General features: G+C 36.7%; 1 protein-coding gene across 1 annotated transcript in view; it reads right to left on the bottom strand.

Moving 5' to 3' along the window:
- Window positions 1–15,462: 15,462 nt before the first annotated feature.
- The window catches only part of LRMDA (leucine rich melanocyte differentiation associated), a 608,495-nt gene continuing 602,363 nt past the window's right edge, over window positions 15,463–21,594 (bottom strand). The window contains exon 7 of the mRNA XM_053692887.1: window positions 15,463–15,762. Within this exon, the coding sequence (XP_053548862.1) occupies window positions 15,683–15,762 (80 nt within the window). The 3' untranslated portion in view covers window positions 15,463–15,682. The remainder of the gene's footprint in view (window positions 15,763–21,594) is intronic.

The following is a 21,594-nucleotide window of genomic DNA, read 5'->3' on the forward strand; positions in this document are numbered from 1 at the left end:
TGCGGAAATAAACAAGAGATGGGACAATTTTGTTTCAACAGTAGGCTATAGGTGACCTTTTGGAATTCATTGCTTTGAAAATTGATGCTTACAGTGCCATGAACAGGCAACTTTACGATTCCCCTTCACCATCAAACTGGAATAATTTGGCATATAAACACACTAGGAAATAGCGTTCCTTCTGAGCATGGGTGATGGGGGCATATTTTTTACTGTAGATATTTGGAAGACTTAACATTTTTAGAGGTTACAAAACAAGAATGTCCTTAGTTGCAGGAATTATTTTAAAGGCCAAACACAATTTGCAGCAGTAAAATGCACCACATATTCCAGCACTGCCAACTGATATAGAAACACTCTCTGGACTTCCCTGATCCAGTTAAAGGGACATTGTACACTAGATTTTTCTTTGCATAAATGTTTTGTAGATGATCAATTTATATAGCCCATTTTTGGGTGTTTTTGTAAAAATGTAAAGTTTTGCTTATTTTTAAATAATATTATGCTGATTTTCAGACTCCTAGCCAAGCCCCAACGTTCTAGATGTATACTTATGTATACAGACTTCAGAATGCTTCTGTTTGTAAAATGGGTCTTTTCATATGAAGGGGATGGGGGAGTGGGGTCTGCTTTCAGCATCTTTCATTGGGTGTCCCAGACTAACCTCATCAACAGTGCTAAATTGGAAGCTTCTAAGTAAGTTGTTAAACAGTTTTATACTAGATTTTTAAAACAGTATCTGTGCATATTATTATTTATAGAAGTGTCTATTATATACAGTTAAAGGGCCACTGTAAGTAAATATTTTCTATGCCTGTTACTAACTAACTACCCCAAATACGCTTTTTATCAATAGCATTTCATTAACATATCTCTACCGTATATCAGAAATCTTGTCTGCAAATTTAATTGTTTTCCAAACCCACTCCACGGGTATCCTTTGCTCTGTACCAATCCGTTTACAATACCTAGGTTTCAAAATGGCGCTTTAAACACAATTTCATTGGTTTAAGTATTTTGAAAATGCAGTGCTGAAAATAGTGGGCAGGATAACGTGACATCATCGGCGAATAAAATATATAACTTTTAGAACGTTATGAAACTTCGTTTTGGAGAAAATATAGGTCAGTAGGTTTTAATTAATGTTTATTAACTTTAATATGTTAGTTGTTTGGCTTAAAAATTATAACGGAAAGTAATCCTTTAAATGAAAATTGGTGTATACTGTCCCTTTAAGAGTAAAATAAACACTGAGGGGCCTATTTATCAAGCTCCGTATGGAGCAATACGATCGGGTTGATTGACACCCCCTGCTAGCGGCCGAGACCGCCGACCCCCTGCTAGCTAAAGACCGCTGCTTCATAACCCTGTCCGCCTGCTCCAATGAGGCGGACAGAGATCGCCACAATTCAATCCACAAAATCTGCAGGGGGCGGCGTTGTACCAGCAGCTCACAAGAGCGGCTGGTGCAATGCTGAATACAGAGAGCGTATTGCTCTCTGCATTCAGCGATGTCTGTCGGACCTGATCCACACTGTCGGATCAAGTCCGACAGACATTTGATAAATAGGCCTCTTAATCTCCAGCAACATAAATGTATTTTCACTGTAAGAGCAATCAAATTGTGGATCTCATTACCTAAGGAGGTAGTAAATGCCAATACCTTAGATACATTTAAAATGGTTTGGATACATTTCTGGCTAGAAACAGAATTCAGGGATATGATTTCTTGTGTTAAATGGGTCACCTTTTTTAAATGGATTAATTTATACTCAATTGGAGCTTTTATTGCAAGTATATTAAGATTTGTATAGGTTGAACTCAATGGACTTCTGTCTTCTTCAACCTCATCTACTATATTACTTTCTAGCATATAAACTGTCCTCTCTTGCTTGAAGACCACATGTAAGCATTCACTTTCAGAATAAAAACCTAATATATAAACTGTATTAATGCTGCACAAAGTGGTAAATAAATTTATTTAAAAACCTTAATTTCCTGAATTTGTTATGTACTTTTATATAATTGTGCACAATTGCTTTATACAATGTTGCGCACATACTATATATTCATACCTCCTTACATTTATGGCTGAATCTCCAGGACTCAAGATGTTAAAAAGAGCCTGTTGTCATTTTGTTGGTGGGACCATGTTGAGAAGGGCAGGGTTACAGGTGAATTGTGGGTGATGACGTGAACGATTCTCGGCAGTTTGTGGGTGGGGCTAATTAAAATCTTGCTTGTAATTCGGGAGAAATTATAGTCTCAGCAGGACAGAGCTCAGAATACATGACTGTCCTGCACAAATCAGGACAGTTGGGAGGTCTGAGTAATTTTCCCTCATAATAGTATAATTGCCCCCAAACACTTCAACCTGTTTAAAAAGTCATTAAGTGTGTGTCATTGTTAAACTAATAAATCTTGAGAAAGTAGCTCCATATACTAATTTGCACAAATGAACTTGCTCACTTTTGCTTTCTCAATATTAGCAATTAGCATTAGGTGCCATTATAAATAAAAAGAGAATATGTGAAACTTGCAAAAGTCTGCACATTATGCGAGCAAATAGACAAGCAGTAATAAACTACTTGGAGTTCCTGGTAAATATGTTTATCTTATCTCCTTTGATTGTGACCAATTAGGGCTGTAGATGATTTAGTGCAATCACCTATCTAGTGATTGCGTAGCATGTAGCTTGGTCAGAAATAGCGTTGCTGCCCAGCCGGTATTTACTTACAAGGCCAGTATTTTTAAGGTTCAAGTTAAAATTGAAAATAAAGATTAAATATACAAATAAAGATGCTATTGTGTTGAAACTTCTAATTGTGTTAAAATCTAATTATAAATCAATGATCATTTTGAAAAACAATCCCAGCTGCTTTAGTTTCTAATTTATGCTGTATAATTATTTATGAAGATTTATGCTAATGAGTATGGCTGGTATTTTTTCCAGAATAGGTGATAACCTTAGTCGGAAATTTGCATCAGTTTGTAGTATTACTTAGGTTACATAACATGAATTTTGAAGGGGCAGTCTTCTCCAGAATTGTTATTGTTTAAAAAGATAGATAATCTCTTTATTATTACCCATTCCCAAATTTTGCATAACCAACACAGTTATATTAATATACTTTTTACCTCTGTGATTACCTTGTATCTAATCCTCTGCAGACTGACCCTTTATTTAATTTCTTTTGACAGACTCGCATTTTAGCAAATCAGTGCTGACTCATAAGTAACTCCAAGGGAGTGAGCACAATCTTATCTATATGACACACATTAACTAGCTCTGTCTAGCTCTGAAAAACTGTCAAAATGTACATAAGAGGCAGCCCTCAAGGATTTAGAAATTGGCATATGAGCCTACCTAGGTTTAGCGTTTGACAAAGAATACAAATAGAACAAAGCAAATTTGATGATAAAAGTAAATTGGAACGTTTTTTTAAAATTGCATGCCCTATCAGCGTCATGAAAATTTCATTTTGACTAGACTGTCCCTTTAAGGGAGCATGGAAAATGTATGATTTCCTGAGATTTTTACAGCAAATGTTAACAAAATAAATAATAAATATATATTGCAAAGCTATTTCCTTTTAATGTATTTATTAAAGGGACACTGAACCCAAATTTTTGCTTTCGTGATTCAGATAGAGCATTAAATTTTAATCAACTTTCTAATTTACTCCTATTATCAAATTTAATTCATTCTCTTGTTATCTTTATTTGAAATGCAAGAATGTAAGTTTATATGCCGGCCCATTTTTGGTGATCAACCTGGGTTGTCCCTGCTGATTGGTGGATAAATTCATCCACCAATAAAAAAGTTCTGTCCAGAGTTCTGAATATTAAAAAAACTTAGATGCCTTTTTTTAAAAATAAAGATAGCAAGAGAACGAAAAAAAATTGATAATAGGAGTAAATTATAAAGTTGCATAAATTGCATGCTCTATTTGAATCAGAAAATAAAAAAATTGGGTTCAGTGTCCCTTTAAATTAATTAATTTAAAGGGGATTCAAGTTTGATAGTAATGTCCCTTTAAGTAATTCTCCAAAAACATTGGGGCCTTTTTGATGATGATACAAAAGCACAGTTTACTAACAAAGTATCTGTGACATTCTATAATCCTGTGAGACATAATCTGAAACATCACATTGCTTATTCACCAGCCTTATTTTCACTGCTTTGATTTAGACAGGAGGGGCTCTGACAAGTTCCAGAAGTTCCTGAAGAATTGCATGTGACAGGTAAGACAATTAGGTAGTTGTGATCCTAGGAAATGAGCTTGAGGTGACAACTGTTTGATGGTAACTTCTGTCTTCTACTGCAAAACAGTTATACACAGGGTTAATGTAGAGTGGCTGACATGGGGCGGTCAAGCTCTTTGCCCGTATTTTCTGTCCTCCTTGTAATCTCCCTGACAGTGCGACCAGAACTGCAGGATCAGCCTTTTCACAAGCTTTCAAAGAGCGTACATTTCTGTGGGCAAAGTAAGTCCCAGTCATGTAAGTTTCACATAACATCACCATCATACTGACAAACTCAATTCATATCCTAGTCCTCTCTCCGGCCACAATATTCTCCTATAAGGCATCACTGAGGACAAACTGATTCTCATACAGGAGTTGCCAGTCTATGGAATGTATGTTTGGAACCAGTGTTATCTTTATAAATAGTGCATGAAAGCTATGCATCTATATTTCCTCTATAAGAAGTGTATGCAGTAGGAAAACAATGGCATGGACTAAATAAAATCTGTTTCTGAAACTAATAACAAAGAAAAAACTTGCAGCAACATCGTAACTTGAAAATAGTGGAATTCATAAAGATTTGTGCACATTTCTTGTCAAAGCCAGGAGTTGCAAGTTAGGTTCCATTATTAAAGGGATACTAACCCCACATTTTTTTCTTTCATAATTCAGATATAGAGGATGCAATTTTAAGCACATTTCTAATTTACTCCTATTATCAATTTTTTTTATTCTCTTGGTATCTTTAATTGCAAAAACAGGAAGCTAAGCTTAGCAACTGGCCCATTTTTGGTTCAGTACCCTGGGTAGCGCTTGCTGATTGGTAGCTACATTTAGCCACCAATCAGCAAGCGCTACCCAGGTGCTGATCCAAAAATGGGCCGGTTTCAAAGCTTAGATTCCTGCTTTTAAAATAAAGATAGCAAGAGAATAAAGACACATTTATAATAGGAGTAAGTAAGAAAGTTGTTTAAAATTGATGCTCTATCTGAATCATGAAAAAAAAATGTGGGTTCAGTGTCCCTTTGGACATGCATTGATCTCATAACTGTTCACCACACGGTGCAGAGTTCCACTGTGAAGAATACTGGCATGACGTAAAACAGCCCACTTTAACATATGAACACAAGAAAACATAAAAACTGATTAAGAGAAATAAAAGAAAAATAAGAAAAAAAACAACCACATGAGCTTTGAACTAATGAGACACGGCCATGAGACCAGGCGGGATCAAAATTAAACTTTCATGATTCAGATAGAGTAATTTAAATAACGCTCCAATTCACTTCCATTATATAAATGTGCACAATCTTTTAATATGTTCACTTTCTGATTCGCAAGCTACTACTGAGCGTGTGCAAGAACTCACAGAATATATGTAGATACATTTTGTGATTGGCTGATGGCTGTCACATGATGCAGTGTTAGGAAAAATGTAACTGACTGAAATTTGTTAGAAAAAAAATCTACTCATTGCATTGTCTTTTTGTTATGCATTTGCTGATTATGCAATTCTACTGTGTCTTAACAGGGGCAAGAGAGTCTGAAGATGAAAAATCCTGAGAGTTCTTGTAGAACTTTCCTGCAAAGTCTATGGCCGGCACCTAAAGGCATCTACCACTCTATCCTGCAAGATCACCAGAACGAATCTGACATGCAAATATTTTACAACAATGTATACATAATCCGTTACAGCGTGTTTCCTAATTGTTGCATTTGTAAATATTGCTTTTTCACATTGCTAGAGGTTGTCTTTTGATGTGCAAGATATACATCGGGTGCCTCACATAGCTATAGATGTTACTGTCAGGATCGTCCACTAACAAAGCGCTGCAAAAGATAAGTAAAGCAATGCTACGTGACTTACCAACATGATTTTGTTGTTACAATGAGATCTCTTGGCAACCGCACAATCATCTATGAATATAGCCCATTGTCTCCCCCCTGACACAGGTAGCACTACAGACAGTTTAATAATACAAATTCCTAATATAATCAGTGACTTAGTTGCTTTTGCATAAGAAATAGCATCAGGTGTCAGTAGGAAGCCCTATCCTGGTGTATATTACAATCCATCCCATCAGAATGCTCATGTGAAAACATTAGGCATGATTAACACACAAATATCTGGATCTGCATGTATATTTATGTGCTGCACTTTTCCATGATACATGTTACTGTCAGCTCTGTGAGCAGACACTGTTTAAAATACTGGTACATGAAGCATATTTAGATATGCTTCGAATGCACAATAAAAGCTACTACTGAAAGCAGTGATACCTTTTATTAGAAGCATTTTTGTATATTGCAAAAAAAAGCCATCTATTTAAAAGTGAAATGCGTTGATGTGCATTTCAATTTTGAATGGAATGTTCCTTTATGTCTCCAATCCACAGAAGTGCCACATGTGTACTCTGATGATGACGATTTGCCGTTTTTTACCCCCCATGCTGATAAAAGTAGGAAGAAGAGATGAACCGTAACTGCTCAAGGAATACTGCCACCAAAATGGTGTACAGCTGTGTCACCAAACTACCTATCAGTTCAGCAGTGTTTTATTGTTGCATTTTTAGTGTTGTGTGGCTGTTAAACAATAGTTAAAGGGACATTCTATTCCCTGGTTTCTCAACAGCCGGGCCGTGGCCCAGTACCGGGCCGTGATAGCCCTGCTGGTGGGCCCCGGCCTGTCATGCCTCCACTGCACACTCTTACCCCACTGCACACCAAGGGCAGGCTGATACCAATCAAGGTCCCAGGAACACTGTCTCACACTGAACAAAATGTATTAAATTGTATGCAAATGAACATGGTAGCCTCCCTGCCCTGCCCCCAACAGGCCCCTCAACCTCCAGAGCCAGGACCCCCAACATTAAGGTCCAGAGAAAGGGTACCCAACCTCCAGGGCCAGCCCCCACACTCCATGGCCCTCACAGTGACAGACCCCCGCCAGGGCCCCTCTAAACCCACACTTTTTTTGCTTAGTTACTGATAGGGCAACTGAAAACTCCAGCTTAAGGAATGCACCAGGATCCGTGGAGATGTCATTTGTGGGCCCCCCTACTTGCTGGTCCCTCGGCCCAGGTCCTATTTGCCTGGCTGATCAGCCCGCCCCTGCTGCTCACTATATATATATATATATATATATATATATAATATATATAATATATATATATAATATATATATAATTAATATATATATATATATAATATATATATAATATATATATATATAATATATATATATATATATATATATATATATATATATATATATATATATATATATATATATATATATATAAATATAAGACTACCGGGCCCTGGACATGTCTAGATAAAATTTACCGGGCCTTGAGGTCACTTTGGTTGAGAACCACTGTTCTATTCAGTTTATAGTTATGCACCATTTAAAAGAATGGAGTATTTTAAAGGACCACTCAATGCAGTAGAATTACATAATTAATAAGTAAATACTAAAAAGACAATTCAATAACACTTAGGGCTCGATGATTGAAAGCTCTCTGGGCTGGCGAGATTATTAAAGAATGCTCGCCAGTCTTTCTATTTCCCTGGTGGAATGATCTAAAGCCATTTTTTACCCTGAAAACAGGGTGTCTCGCTAAAGGGCGTATACTGCATTTTCATATGAAATGTGCACAGCAAAATTAGTATTTTAAACATTATAAAAAACAAATATTTGAACAATTCACACAAAAATGAGCAGGGAAAAATTGTATTGTTAAGGTGCATCAAAAATCGTAACAAAATTCTTCACCAAAAATCGTATGTTAACAAAAATGTAAAATTAGTATGTAATTTACACAGGAACAAATTAAATTAAATATTCACAGCGTAAATTGTAATTGTAGTACACTGGATGTGCAAAAATCACACAGAAATTTGAATTTATAAATACAAAATGCAAAGCGTAATTGTTGTTTTCTCGTAAAATGGGCTGAATATGGGCGTTCCATGGGCGTATATGACAATGTCTCACTAATCCCAGCATAATTCTATAAAGATTTCGCACTGCAGATATCACAGTTTTTTCTCGCCAACTAAAAGGTGGCAAGCTTTTGTCAAAACAATACGAACACTGATAACCGCAATAGAAAAACAAGTGCATACTAAAATATAGGCAAATGTAAGATGCTATAAGCAGAAAGCAGCGTAATGTGAGTTATATTGGCTGCAGGATTTTAATTTTAAAGTGCTCCCCCCTGCTCCCTGCTAACTTCGCACTAAGGAGCGAAGTTTCCCTATCCAGCGATCTTCATTACTTTTAATAGGAGCCATCTTGCAACTCGCAGGAACTGCCCCTTTTTTTACGATCATTGCACCGGGGCAGCCTGCGAGTGTCAGCGAGAAAAAGAAGGTTTGAGCTGGCGAAGAATATATCATCGAGCTTAGTCTGAACCTCAAATGAGTAGTACATTTTTTTTTTACGATTTTCAAAGTTATGTCTGTATCATGTGACAACCATAATCACAAATGCATATATGTATCCTCTGTGAATTCTTGCACATGCTCAGTAGGAGCTGGTGACTCAAAAAGTGTAAATATAAAAAGAATGTGCACATTTTGTTAATGGAAGTAAATTGGAAAATTTTGTAAAATTGCTGCTTTATCTGAATCATGAAAGTTTAATTGTGACTTGACTGTATTTTGAAAACAGTGTCCTTAAAGGGACACTGAACCCAATTTTTTTCTTTCATGATTCAGATAGAGCATGAAATTTTAAGCAACTTTCTAATTTACTCCTATTATCAATTTTTCTTCGTTCTCTTGCTATCTTTATTTTAAAAGCAGTAATGTAAATCTTAGCAGCCAGACCATTTTAGGTTCAGCACCAAGGATAGCGCTTGCTTATTGGAGGCTTACATTTACCCACCAATAAGCAAGCATAACCCAGGTTCTCAACCAAAAATGTGCCTGCTCCTATGCATGACATTCCTGCTTTTTAAATAAAGATAGTAAGAGAACAAAGAAAAAATGATAATAGGAGTAAATTAGAAAGTTGCTTAAAACTGCATGCTCTATCTGAATCATGAAAGAAAAAAAATTGGGTTTAGTGTCCCTTTAATTCTTATAATGCCAAGGGCACGGACTCCTCTGGCTTTCTTCATTCCCTTCCATGCAAAAGTTCCTAGGAATTACTGTTGTATTGGCCTTGGATTTGCTGAGACCCTGTGGGTATAATTCACAGGAGGGCAGTGGAAAGCCAATGAGAGAGCTAAGTCTTCTGGGCTTTCAGAAGGACATTATTTTTAAATAAAAATGTATTTCTATAAAAAAAAACCTTTACTTCACAGGGACTGTGACCATTAAAATATATATATTAAAGGAACATAATACTCATATGCTAAATCACTTAAAACTGATGCGGTATGGGGCGGAGCTAGCTTCAATGGCAGACAGACGTGTTTTTATGAAGCTCCTCATTTCCAGCTATAATTGCACGATATAATCTATCTATAAAGGACATAAATCTTTTCTTCACTAGCTCAGATAATACGTACAGTCTCCGGAACTCCTGAGAACGCTAAAAAGGCATTAATCTATGAACATAAGTCTGAGCTATCTCCCTAAACTACGCCATGCGGTCTCCTCAGGAGATGCCTAACATGGCTGTTATGGAGGCCATAAACTCATGGGAGCAGCACATTCAGCTTCTCATAGAGGGGCACTTTCAGGCCATGAAGGAGGATATCATGCTTTTGATCTCTGCTTTTGCGCCACCATCAGAATATCAAGCAGCGGATACTGAATTTATTATTTATAGCAGGCCCTCTACCCCAGCAGATGTTGATGCAGAGGCGATAAAGCACAGCGGAACCCTCACTGCACACGGCGACATACTACCTAAGCCGACGCTAGTTCCAGACAAGCACTCACCTAAGCCTCGTGTTAATGGACCTAACCTGGGAAGGTACAAGCATCCCTATCGCATGCCCGGAGAGGTGTCTCATCTTTTGATCCCTGGCAGTCTTAGAGAGGGTCCCCAGACGCATACGAGACCAACACAGCTCCCTATTACACATAAGTCAGCCGCGAAATCCCAGTCCCTCCCTGAGGGTATTTTACGCAACGCTCTGGGATTCCATGGCCCAGACGATGACCCGATTAAAGAAACAGCAGGACTTACAGTTTTCCTAACTGCGACCGCACCGCAATGGAGTGGTAGAGCACAACCTTTCATCAGACTTAGATATGTGGTCGGAGTGGGCTAAAGTAGCGGTAAGACCGGTCAGCGGAGCTAGCAAGTCCTCAGTACTCAGAATACGCTGCTCCCCTGACACAGAAATGCTGCCTCTCCCCACCGGGTTAGCACTATATCGGATGTTATGGGACTTCCTTGGAGTAGGCTGAATGAAGGAGTCACTCGCAGAAGCAGAATCGCTACAGCTTATAATATATATTATAAGTAACATAACTATATCCTCTTCTCTGTGACTGAGAATTACATGAAGGCCTTCACATAATCGCTTGGTTATCTCGCTGCTTCCCCACCCCAGATAAACTCATCTTGCAGTCTTCAATAATGTCTACTATATATTCCCCTTAATCTTTAATAACGGCGACATGCAATTTTCTCTACTTGGAATGTCCCTCTGTAACATGTTGAGACAGTTTTTTGTTATGAATAATCATTTATTGTTGTCTGCTCTTTATGTTGACATATTTAGCCCAATATAATAAGTTTTTGGTTAGTTTAATATACGTGGTTATTTCAGTTTATTAATCACTCTGCACTGATGGGTTCATGTTATAGTGTAATATCCTGTCTACTGTGTACAATCTATGGTAGGTCTCTGCTAGCACCTTATAATATGTAATATAATAGTACCACTGTTCAGTTACACATACTGTTTTAGACCTCTAGAGTATTACCTTTTCTTACTGGAGGTAACGGCTATATTAGATGACTGTGAAACCTCAGCCCTATTCCAATAGCCTGTCTTGGATCCCACATGAGATTATTATATAGCACTAGAGTATATCTGTCTGTCTGACGTACCCTGTCTATACAAACTCACGCCAGAAATACAGACTAGTGACACATCCTCACATCTCTCATCTACATTAATAAGTTAAATTTCTGGGCATATTGTACTCTCTCATGGAACCACTACTATATAGTCTCCTCATGTGTCTCCTTTTCTACGTTGTTTTCATAAACCTATGATGATATCTATGTGTTCCCAAGTTTATTTTTATATCTATCTGTGACAGGCTTAGATGTATACCTATATATGTTTCAGAGAAAGCAGACTAAGTGATGTTTATTACCTTATATATGTGCGTGTGTGTATATGTTAATATGTGCATATATGTGTGGGTATATATATATTTACTCTAACTGGATCAGTTCTAATGCCCACCCAAATATTACGGTTAGTCCACTTACTGAAATAGTAGTTGATAGTACTTATTAACTAGTCTTACACTTATCTCAATCACATATAGCTTTACAAATTATTTAGCACATTTAATATTCAGCTACCAGTTGTATTAGTTGTCAAGGGACCTCATGATTATATATGTATGGATAACTAAACTCCCGTAGTCATAACTATGTACGGTATATATGTTTGAAGGAGTCCTATTTTCTACTTTTAATACCTGCGCTCTGCCAGCGGCCGGGGCGGGGCTGTAGGTACAGTTTTAGGATAACTTAGCTCCCTCTATTCTATTTACTATTACATCTTAACGGTGTGAGTATATTCCTACAGAAATCGCAAAGGTAAATTTAACTTGTACATACTACTTAGCCTATCCTACGGTGTCAGACTCCATTGCATCTTACATAGGTACAAACTATTTATTGCTGAATCTGTATACACCATGCTCCCTTAGTGCTTCTATTGTGAAAGAATCCAAGATATCTCACAGTTTTTCACCCTTACTTTCGCCCTTACTTATAGCGTAACTAAAAAAAACAAAAAACCTCAGAGACCTAAACATGCCCATGAGTGCAATATTTTATCTAGCTCCGCCCCCACCCTCCCCCTTACCTTATTTTAAGCGGCTCTTGCCCGCTGTATCCCCCACCCACCTTCTTGCTAACTAGCTAAGCTCACTATTCATACGCAATAAACTTAATATGAGGAAACTGTATATTAACTATTATTTCTTAGAAATCTCAAGATAGGTTCCTACTAATCTGCTAATATGTAAGCCTTCCCCATTATACCAGACAATTTTTATTTTACCTGAGCCTTAGCTACCATAACCTATTATATATTAAAAATGAGGTTACTATTAATACAACTCAACATTGGGTAACACATTGTCCATAGTCTTTCTATGTAATTTTGTTCGTAGAGTATTACCTATTAACTTGAGTTCCTGCAGCATGGATTGTACATAGATTCCTCAGGTAGATCTGAGCCAAGGTGCTGCCTATGTTGCATATGTTGTTGATCTATGTTGTATGCTCTTAAAGGGTTATCTCTCCATCTTGTTTCATAACCTAACTGTATAATGCAATGTTGAGCTGTTGCTCATATAATTTATGTATATTGTGGAAACCTCAATAAAAAAATATATTTAAAAAAAAAACAAAAAAAAAAACTGATGCAGTATTACTGTAAAAAACTGACAGGAAAATATCACCTGAGCATCTCTATGTAAAAAAGGAAGATATTTTACCTCACAATCTCCTCAGCTCAGCAGAGTAAGTTCTGTGTAAAAAGTTATACTCAGCTGCTGCCCAGCTGCAGGTAAAAAATAAATAAAGGAACTGCAGCCAATCAGCATCAACAGTGCTGAGGTCATGAACTCTTTTACTGTGATCTCATGAGATTTCACTTAACTCTCATGAGATTTCATTGTAAACTTCCTTACACTGAATAGGGAAATAAGATGAGTGTGCACGAAAGCTTGCTCCTTCCGCTGTCCCGGGACAGACATACTGATTTGTTGCTTAGAAGTCCTTTACAATGGGATGTGGCTAATGAGAAACTTTTGAGGTAAAATATCTTTCTTTTTTACATAGAGATGTTCAGGTGATATTTTCTAGTTAGCTTTTTACAGCTATGCTGCATCACTTACAAGTGTTTAAACATTTAGGTATTATGGCCCTTTAAGCTTAAAATGGACTCACCTGTAAAATGTTAATTCATGAAAATAGAATATTATAATAAACATTCATATTCATTTTGCTGGAAAATACCTCTGTAAATTGCATTTATTTTAAGCTCCCTAAAGAGTTTAGAGCTCAAATTAAAAGGGACAGTAAAGTTGAAATTAAAATTTAAAGATTCAGATAGAGCATGAAATTTTACTCAACTTTGCAACTTACTACTGTAATCTAATGTGCTTTATTCTCTAGGTATCCTTTGTTGGAAGCATATCTAGGTAGGCTCAGGAGCAGCAATACACTACTGGAAACTGTCTGCTGATTGGTGGCTACACATATATGCCTCTTGTCTTCAGCAAAGGATACCAAGAGAAAGAGGCAAATTTGATACAAGAAGTATTTTGGAAAGTTGTTTAAAATTATATTATCTATCTGAATCATGAAAGAAAAAATGTGTCCCTTTAAGTATGCTGCAAACTACTTGACTCATCTAAATACTACATAGTGATTGATCAGTGCCAGAACTTATTGCAAACTAACCCTAACTGGTCACAGCAAATGAGATAAGATCATTAAATGTACATTTTGCTGGGGAGGTCTCGGACTTTACAGTCTGGTCTTCTTTAAAAGATCACCTAAGAGGAATCTTCCTAAAACAGGAGTCTCAACTCAGACGCCAGAGAGGAAGCTCCTTGGTACAGTTATACTGTGACCTCAGATCGCTAAATGAGAGGTTGAAAATATTGCCCTCACCTGAACTCTCTAAGCAACTTTCGGAGATGAAGGCCAAAATAGCCGATAGAGAACTCGACCAAGTGCAGAAAAATCTTCATATTTTGAAACAAAAGTACTACCACAAAGGTAACAAACCAGACAGACTGTTGGCCACCAAACTTAGAGAACGTACACAATTTAATAGCAACACGCTGATCAATGGCCGAGCCTGTTATTCACCCAAGGAGATTGGGATAGCATTTGCCAATTACTACAGACGGCTTTATGATATAGCTTATCACGAACCTGAGAGGAACATCTCTGTTGCGGATATTCAGGAATACCTGAGCTCGCTCCACCTTCCTCCCGTCCCAGAGAAACATAAAAATGTACATTTTACAAACCAAATGACAGCCTGAGTGCTTTTAAAACATTATTTACATATGTAGATAATTAGATATTTGTCGCTTAAAGGGACATACTTTTTTTTTTAACTTTTATTATCAAATGTACTTCATTCTCTTGGTGCCATTTGTTTAAAAGCATACCTAGGTAGGCTCAGGAGCGTCAATGCACTAATGGGAGCTAGCTGTTCTTTGGTGACTACACACATATGTATTTTATCATTGGCTCGCCAGATGTGTTCAGCTACGTCCCTGTAGTGCTCTGCTTATCTGCAGCTGACTTTAACTATGTCTTTAACCCCTTTGCGGGAATTAAACACATAGTAATGTGCAAGCAACTGTGGCATAATAAAACACTCTTTAACACATTACAAGATTTTACATTTGTATGTCCTTTTGCTTGTTGATATATATTATACATATATACATATATATAAAAACTAATGTATTTGTAGCATAGGTAATAGCAGAGAGGAGACAACCTATTTCTTTGCAAAGTATCACAGCCCACTGACATCCAAGGAGTTAATTCAAAGCTTTTTTAATACACTATTCTAATCGCTGCTGACATTCAGAATGTTGTACAATTTCAAATGCTCCTTTGTTGATCTGCAGTGACATATAAATCAGATAGCGCAGACACCCCTTGAGAGTGCGACTCTGTGAGGGCAAGTTGTGAGGTGATCAGTTTCTGGTCCACTCTTTCTGATCCATGGCTGGTCTGCAGCTGCCATTCACAGCAGTGGACAGCAGTGGCTTTAGGCAGATCTGTCACTCCTCATTCTACAGCTCTCACAGAATTAAAAGACCGGTTGTGACAGTCACGGAAAAGTCCGATAGGAGATATCAGCAGGATGACATGACACAAACAGAGTGAGTTGTATCTTATAAACAGGTGAACTTCAGAACACCTCTTCAATCCCAATTATAAAGATAATCAGTGCGGTTAGCAAGCAGCGTTTATTAACCCTTACACTACCAAAAAACACAGTAGTCACTGGAAGCCAAACACAATTTTCTATTTTAAAAAGAATATTTTATTTTTTCATCTTTTACACAACATTTGAAAATATTAGTTCTAGTGCTCAGATCTGAGCTCCCATCCAACTGCAACACACTTGTTTTATTTTTTGCCACACATTCCCTTCTAATCCTTTTTGCCCTTTTATAGAGTCAAATGGCGTATTGTAAGGTTCAGTGTATGATGGTGCTTGGCGTTCAGTGAAGCCGGGCATCAGAGCTGGTCATCGCGGATGAATCTGTTGCCTTCGGAATGCTTTCCGTAGTAAACGTAACGGCACTTCCCTAAAACACCTGCAACACAAAATAGGTTACTATATAGGTGTCTCTCCTGGTGTCAGCAAATACATCCTATAATGTGTACGAGAAAATATCACTGTAGTTTATGTTAGGTAAAAGGACAAAGAAATCACTAGTGCTCAAATCTGAAGAGGGACAAAAACTACATTTCTTACTTGTACAGGACTAGTAAACATGTATTTGGATATATAAATAGATAGATAGATGATTGATTTATAGATGATAGGCAGATGACATAGATATATGATAAATAGATAGACAGACAGAGAGATAGATAGATAGATGATTGATAGATGATAGATAGCTATATAGATATAAAGATAGATGATAGATAGCTATATAGATATAAAGATAGATGATAAACATTTGGTATAAATCTGGCTTTATATTAATGCACTGTGAGATAAATCATTTTACACTTGATTCCTGTGATGATTTCACTCTACCTCAAATACCTGAACAAAAAGACAAAACACATTTTGGAAAGCTGCACAAACTACTCACTTTTCTGATAAATTGACTGGGTAGATTATTTTCATCTCATTGCACCCAATCGGTCTATCTAAGTTTTTTCTGTTTTTACTGATCTTATCAGAGATATTTATTGGTTAAAAGTGCTGTGTCTGATTCTGTATGTGTGTATTCTGTCTCCTGTTTTTATTAACCACAAATGCCACAACTTGCAGTTCATTCTGTAAATAAGTAGAAACTTTATATTTTTGTTGCTTGTAAAATAAGCCATAAAATTCCTGATCGTTTACAGAATGCATTAAAGAAAATACAAAGACAAAAATCCTTCCCACTCTTTGAACAAAGAGGACAGTGTTGTGTGTCGAGCCACCGTGCAAGTTTAGTTGTGGCCGTAATAAGAAAAGACATTGTCAGGGATGTAGAGAGGAAAGGAGCTGTGCGCAGTGACAGGAAGCAGAGCGACTGACAAAGATACTGGTGCCATAATCCGCCTGCACCAATCACATCCCTAACAAGAGGTGACAATGCTCAACAGCGTCTTGTAGCCCTCTCGTCACAACTCTCTTAGACTCTCTTCAACGTTGACATCATTACAAAGCCAGTGCTAGAAGGATGGATGTTAAAAGTCTGACCACGGACAGAATGGGTCTCTCTCACTTAAACGGACATGAAACCTAAATTTTTTATTTCATGATTCAGATAGAGAAAACAGTTTTAAGCAACATTCCAATTTACTTCTTGTATCTAATTTGCTTCATTCTTTAGATATCCTTTGTTGATGAAATAGCAATGCACATGGGTGAGCCAATCACATGAGGCATCTATGTGAAGCCACCAATCAGCAGCTACCAAGCCTATTTAGATATGATTTTCAACAAAGGATATAAAGAGAATGAAGCAAATTAGATAATAGAAGTAAATTGGAAAGTTATTTAAAATTGTTTTCTCTATCTGAATAATGAAATAAAAAATTTGGGTTTCATGTCCCTTTAAGCCATACACAGCTGTGTGATAATAACCGATGTGCCACAAAAACAACCGTTGGCGCACATTAAAAGAAAACAATAGGCCACGCATTACGCATATGCCTGATTTAAATTAAGGATTAAATTAAAGTGAAGGAGAACTTTGATGAATGAAAGCGGTTTTTTAAAAAATACTATTAAAAACAGGGGCACTTTCATTCATCAAAGTTTACAAAGCAGCCATTTTGATTAAAAACTTACCTCTCTCCTTTTCACAGCCAGAGCAGCTTCCCCCTCCTGGAAATCCTCTCTTCACACGTCAGCAATGACTAATCCGGCTTCCTCCAATCACGGCTTTCCCCCAGGGTAGTCATTGCCTGAGGCCATGCTGTGATTGGAGGAAGCCGGATTAGTCATTGCTGACATGTGAAGAGAGGATTTCCAGGAGGGGGAAGCTGCTCTGGCTGTGAAAAGAAAAAAAGGTAAGTTTTTAATCAAAACGGCTGCTTTGTAAACTTTGATGAATGAAAGTGCCCCTGTTTTTAATAGTATTTTTAAAAAACGGCTTTCATTCACCAAAGTTTACCTTCACTTAAAGAAAAAAATAAAATAAAGTTGATTGGGGTTGTTAAACATAAAAAAATTGGTTTTATTAAAATTTACAAAAATGTTTCCAAGAAGGAAAATAAATAAAAAAATAAAATAAATAATAATAAAATAATTATATATATATGAATGATACTCTGGAAATTACAGTTTTTTTCCTAGAGCAATGAAGTCAGTGAAATGTGAGATACATCTCTTTATTTCATCAGAAAACTTCTTCATACAGTAGTAGGGAAGACTAAATATACAGGGTCATCAAATCCAACTTTTTTATATGTCCATTTGAATGTTAATTTACATATAGACTTCAATGTAAGTCTGTGAGAATCAAAATTTAAATGCCTGAACAAATGTCCAGGATATAATTTGTTTTGCATTGATTAAAGGGACACTGAACCCAAATTATATCTTTCATAATTCAGATAGAGCATGCAATTTTAAGCAACTTTCTAATGTACTCCTATTGTCAATTTTTTTCTTCATTCTCTTGCTATCTTTATTTGAAAAGCAAGAATGTAAGTTTAGAAGCTGGCCCATTTTTGGTTCACAACCTGGGTTGTCCTTGCTGATTGGTGGATAAATGCTGTCTTGGGTCTGAACCAAAAATTGGCTCCTTAGCTCAGATGCCATTTTTTTCAAATAAAGATAGCAAGAGAACAAAGAAAAAATGATAATATGAGTAAATTAGAAAGTTGCTTAAAATTGCATGCTCTATCTGAATCATTAAAGAAAACTTTGGGTTTAGTGTCCCTTTAAGACCAGATATAGGCTGAAATGCTGCTGTGTCATGATGGATTGAATAAAGTAATTTGTTTTATTGGTGCTGAGGAAAATATTATTTGAATGATAATGCAGGTTTAACAATGACCCATATTCACCTACACCTAGAAGATTGTAGCAGAGCCTCCTGTGCCAAAATTGACAAAAAAGAAACATGACCATCCGTAGAATTAGTTTCTTTACCAATACTGTATGTGTTAAATATCATAACTATGAGAGAGAGGCCCAAAATAAGTTTATCTAATACCAGCACAACCAGTATCATTGTTGCATTCTACTTGTGACTCCTGGATATCTATAAAACACTATAGATAATAAATAAATAAATGTATTGATTAGAAAACATATTAACACTGAAATTCAATGAAATTACAAAAAAATACAAAATCATTTTTCCAACAAAATATGTTTAATTAAAAACCATGGGGCGCGATCAAATATACGGCGCAGGTTTCGGCACAAGCGTGGGAACCTGCGCCGGCCGTAATTTCACCTCGTACATAGGGGTATTACATATACCCCGCCGGCAGTTCATAAAGTGCTGTAAGTCGGATAAACTAGCGATGTCCAGACATAAACGTAAATACAAATTTCTGGAGTCGCCAGTGCCTTACGGCACTTTAGAAACTGCCGGCGCCTAAGAAAAGTAAAGAAAATAATAAATCTCCCGTAAAAGTCTAACATGCCTCCCAAAAATAAGCCCGACACGTAAAACCCTATATCCGCAATCCCCCCCTTTCATTACTAGTATTAAATGTATTAACCCCTAGACCGACAACCCCCCACAACGCAATATGCCTATTTAAACTATTAACCCCTATATCCTCCATCAAACCCACACTGCAAGTAATAACTCAATTATTAACCCCTAAACCGCCATAGCCCACAACGCAATTAACCTATTCAAGTATTAACCCCTAAACCGCCATAGCCCTCATAGCCTATTAAATGTATTAACCCCTAATCTGCCGCCGCCAACGTCGCCACCACTATAATAAAGTTATTAACCCCTAAACCTAACCCTAACCCTAACACCCCCTAAATTAAATATTATTTAAATAAATCTAAATAAATTTACTATTATTAACTAAATTATTCCTATTTAAAACTAAATACTTACCTATAAAATAAACCCTAAGATAGCTACAATATAATTACATTGTAGCTATTTTAGGATTTTTTTTTTTATTTTACAGGCAAGTTTGTATTTATTTTAACTAGGTAGAATAGTTATTAAATAGTTACTAACTATTTAATAGCTACCTAGTTAAAATAAATACAAATTTACCTGTAAAATAAATCCTAACCTAAGTTACAATTACACCACACTACACTATCATTAAATAAATTAAATTAATTAACTACAATTACCTAACATTAAATACAATTAAATAAAATAAAGTACCAAAAAAAACAAACACTAAATTACAGAAAATAAAAAAAATTACAAGAACTTTAAACTAATTACACCTAATCTAAGCCCCCTAATAAAATAAAAAAGCCCCCCAAAATAATAAAATTCCCTACCCTATACTAAATTACAAATAGCCCTTAAAAGGGCTTTTTGCGGGGCATTGCCCCAAAGTAATCAGCTCTTTTACCTGTAAAAAAAGAAATACAACCCCCCCAACATTAAAACCCACCACCCACCCACCCAACCTTACTCTAAAACCCACCCAATCCCCCCTTAAAAAAACCTAACACTTACCCCTTGAAGATCACCCTACCTTGAGCCGTCTTCACCCAGTCGGGCAGAAGTCTTCATCGAATCCGGGCAGAAGAGGTCCTCCAGCCGGGCAGAAGTCTTCATCCAAGCGGCATCTTCTATCTTCTTCCATCCGACGAGAAGCGGCTCCATCTTGAAGACATCCGACGCAGAGCATCCTCTTCCATTGACGGCGACTGTAGAATGAAGGTTCCTTTAAATGACGTCATCCAAGATGGCGTCCCTTCAATTCCGATTGGCTGATAGAATTCTATCAGCCAATCGGAATTAAGGTAGGAAAAATCCTATTGGCTGATGCAATCAGCCAATAGGATTGAGCTTGCATTCTATTGGCTGATTGGAACAGCCAATAGAATGCAAGGTCAATCCTATTGGCTGATTGGATCAGCCAATCGGATTGAACTTCAATCCTATTGGCTGATTGCATCAGCCAATAGGATTTTTCCTACCTTAATTCCGATTGGCTGATAGAATTCTATCAGCCAATCGGAATTGAAGGGACGCCATCTTGGATGACGTCATTTAAAGGAACCTTCATTCTACAGTTGCCGTCGATGGAAGAGGATGCTCCACGTTGGATGTCTTAAAGATGGAGCCACTCCTTGTCGGATGGAAGAAGATAGAAGATGCCGCTTGGATGAAGACTTCTGCCAGGCTGGAGGACCTCTTCTGCCCGGATTCGATGAAGACTTCTGCCCGGCTGGGTGAAGATGGCTCAAGGTAGGGTGATCTTCAAGGGGTTAGTGTTAGTTTTTTTTAAGGGGGGATTGGGTGGGTTTTAGAGTAGGGTTGGGTGTGTGGGTGGTGGGTTTTAATGTTGGGGGGGCATTGTATTTTTTTTACAGGTAAAACAGCCTGATTACTTTGGGGCAATGCCCCGCAAAAAGCCCTTTTAAGGGATATTTGTAATTTAATATAGGGTAGGGAATTTTATTATTTTGGGGGGATTTTTTATTTTATTAGGGGGCTTAGATTTGGTGTAATTAGTTTAAACTTCTTGTAAAAAATTTTTATTTTCTGTTATTTAGTGTTTTTTTTGGTACTTTAGTTTATTTTATTTAATTGTATTTAATGTTAGGTAATTGTAGTTAATTAATTAATTTAATTTATTTAATGATAGTGTAGTGTTAGGTGTAATTGTAACTTAGGTTAGGATTTATTTTACAGGTAAATGTTTCCAAGAAGGAAAATAAAAAATAAAATAAAAATAATAATAATAAAATAATTATATATATATATATATATATATATATATATATATATATATATATATATATA

The sequence above is a fragment of the Bombina bombina genome, chromosome 9 (genome assembly GCF_027579735.1).
Source record: "Bombina bombina isolate aBomBom1 chromosome 9, aBomBom1.pri, whole genome shotgun sequence".
Lineage (NCBI taxonomy): Eukaryota > Metazoa > Chordata > Amphibia > Anura > Bombinatoridae > Bombina > Bombina bombina.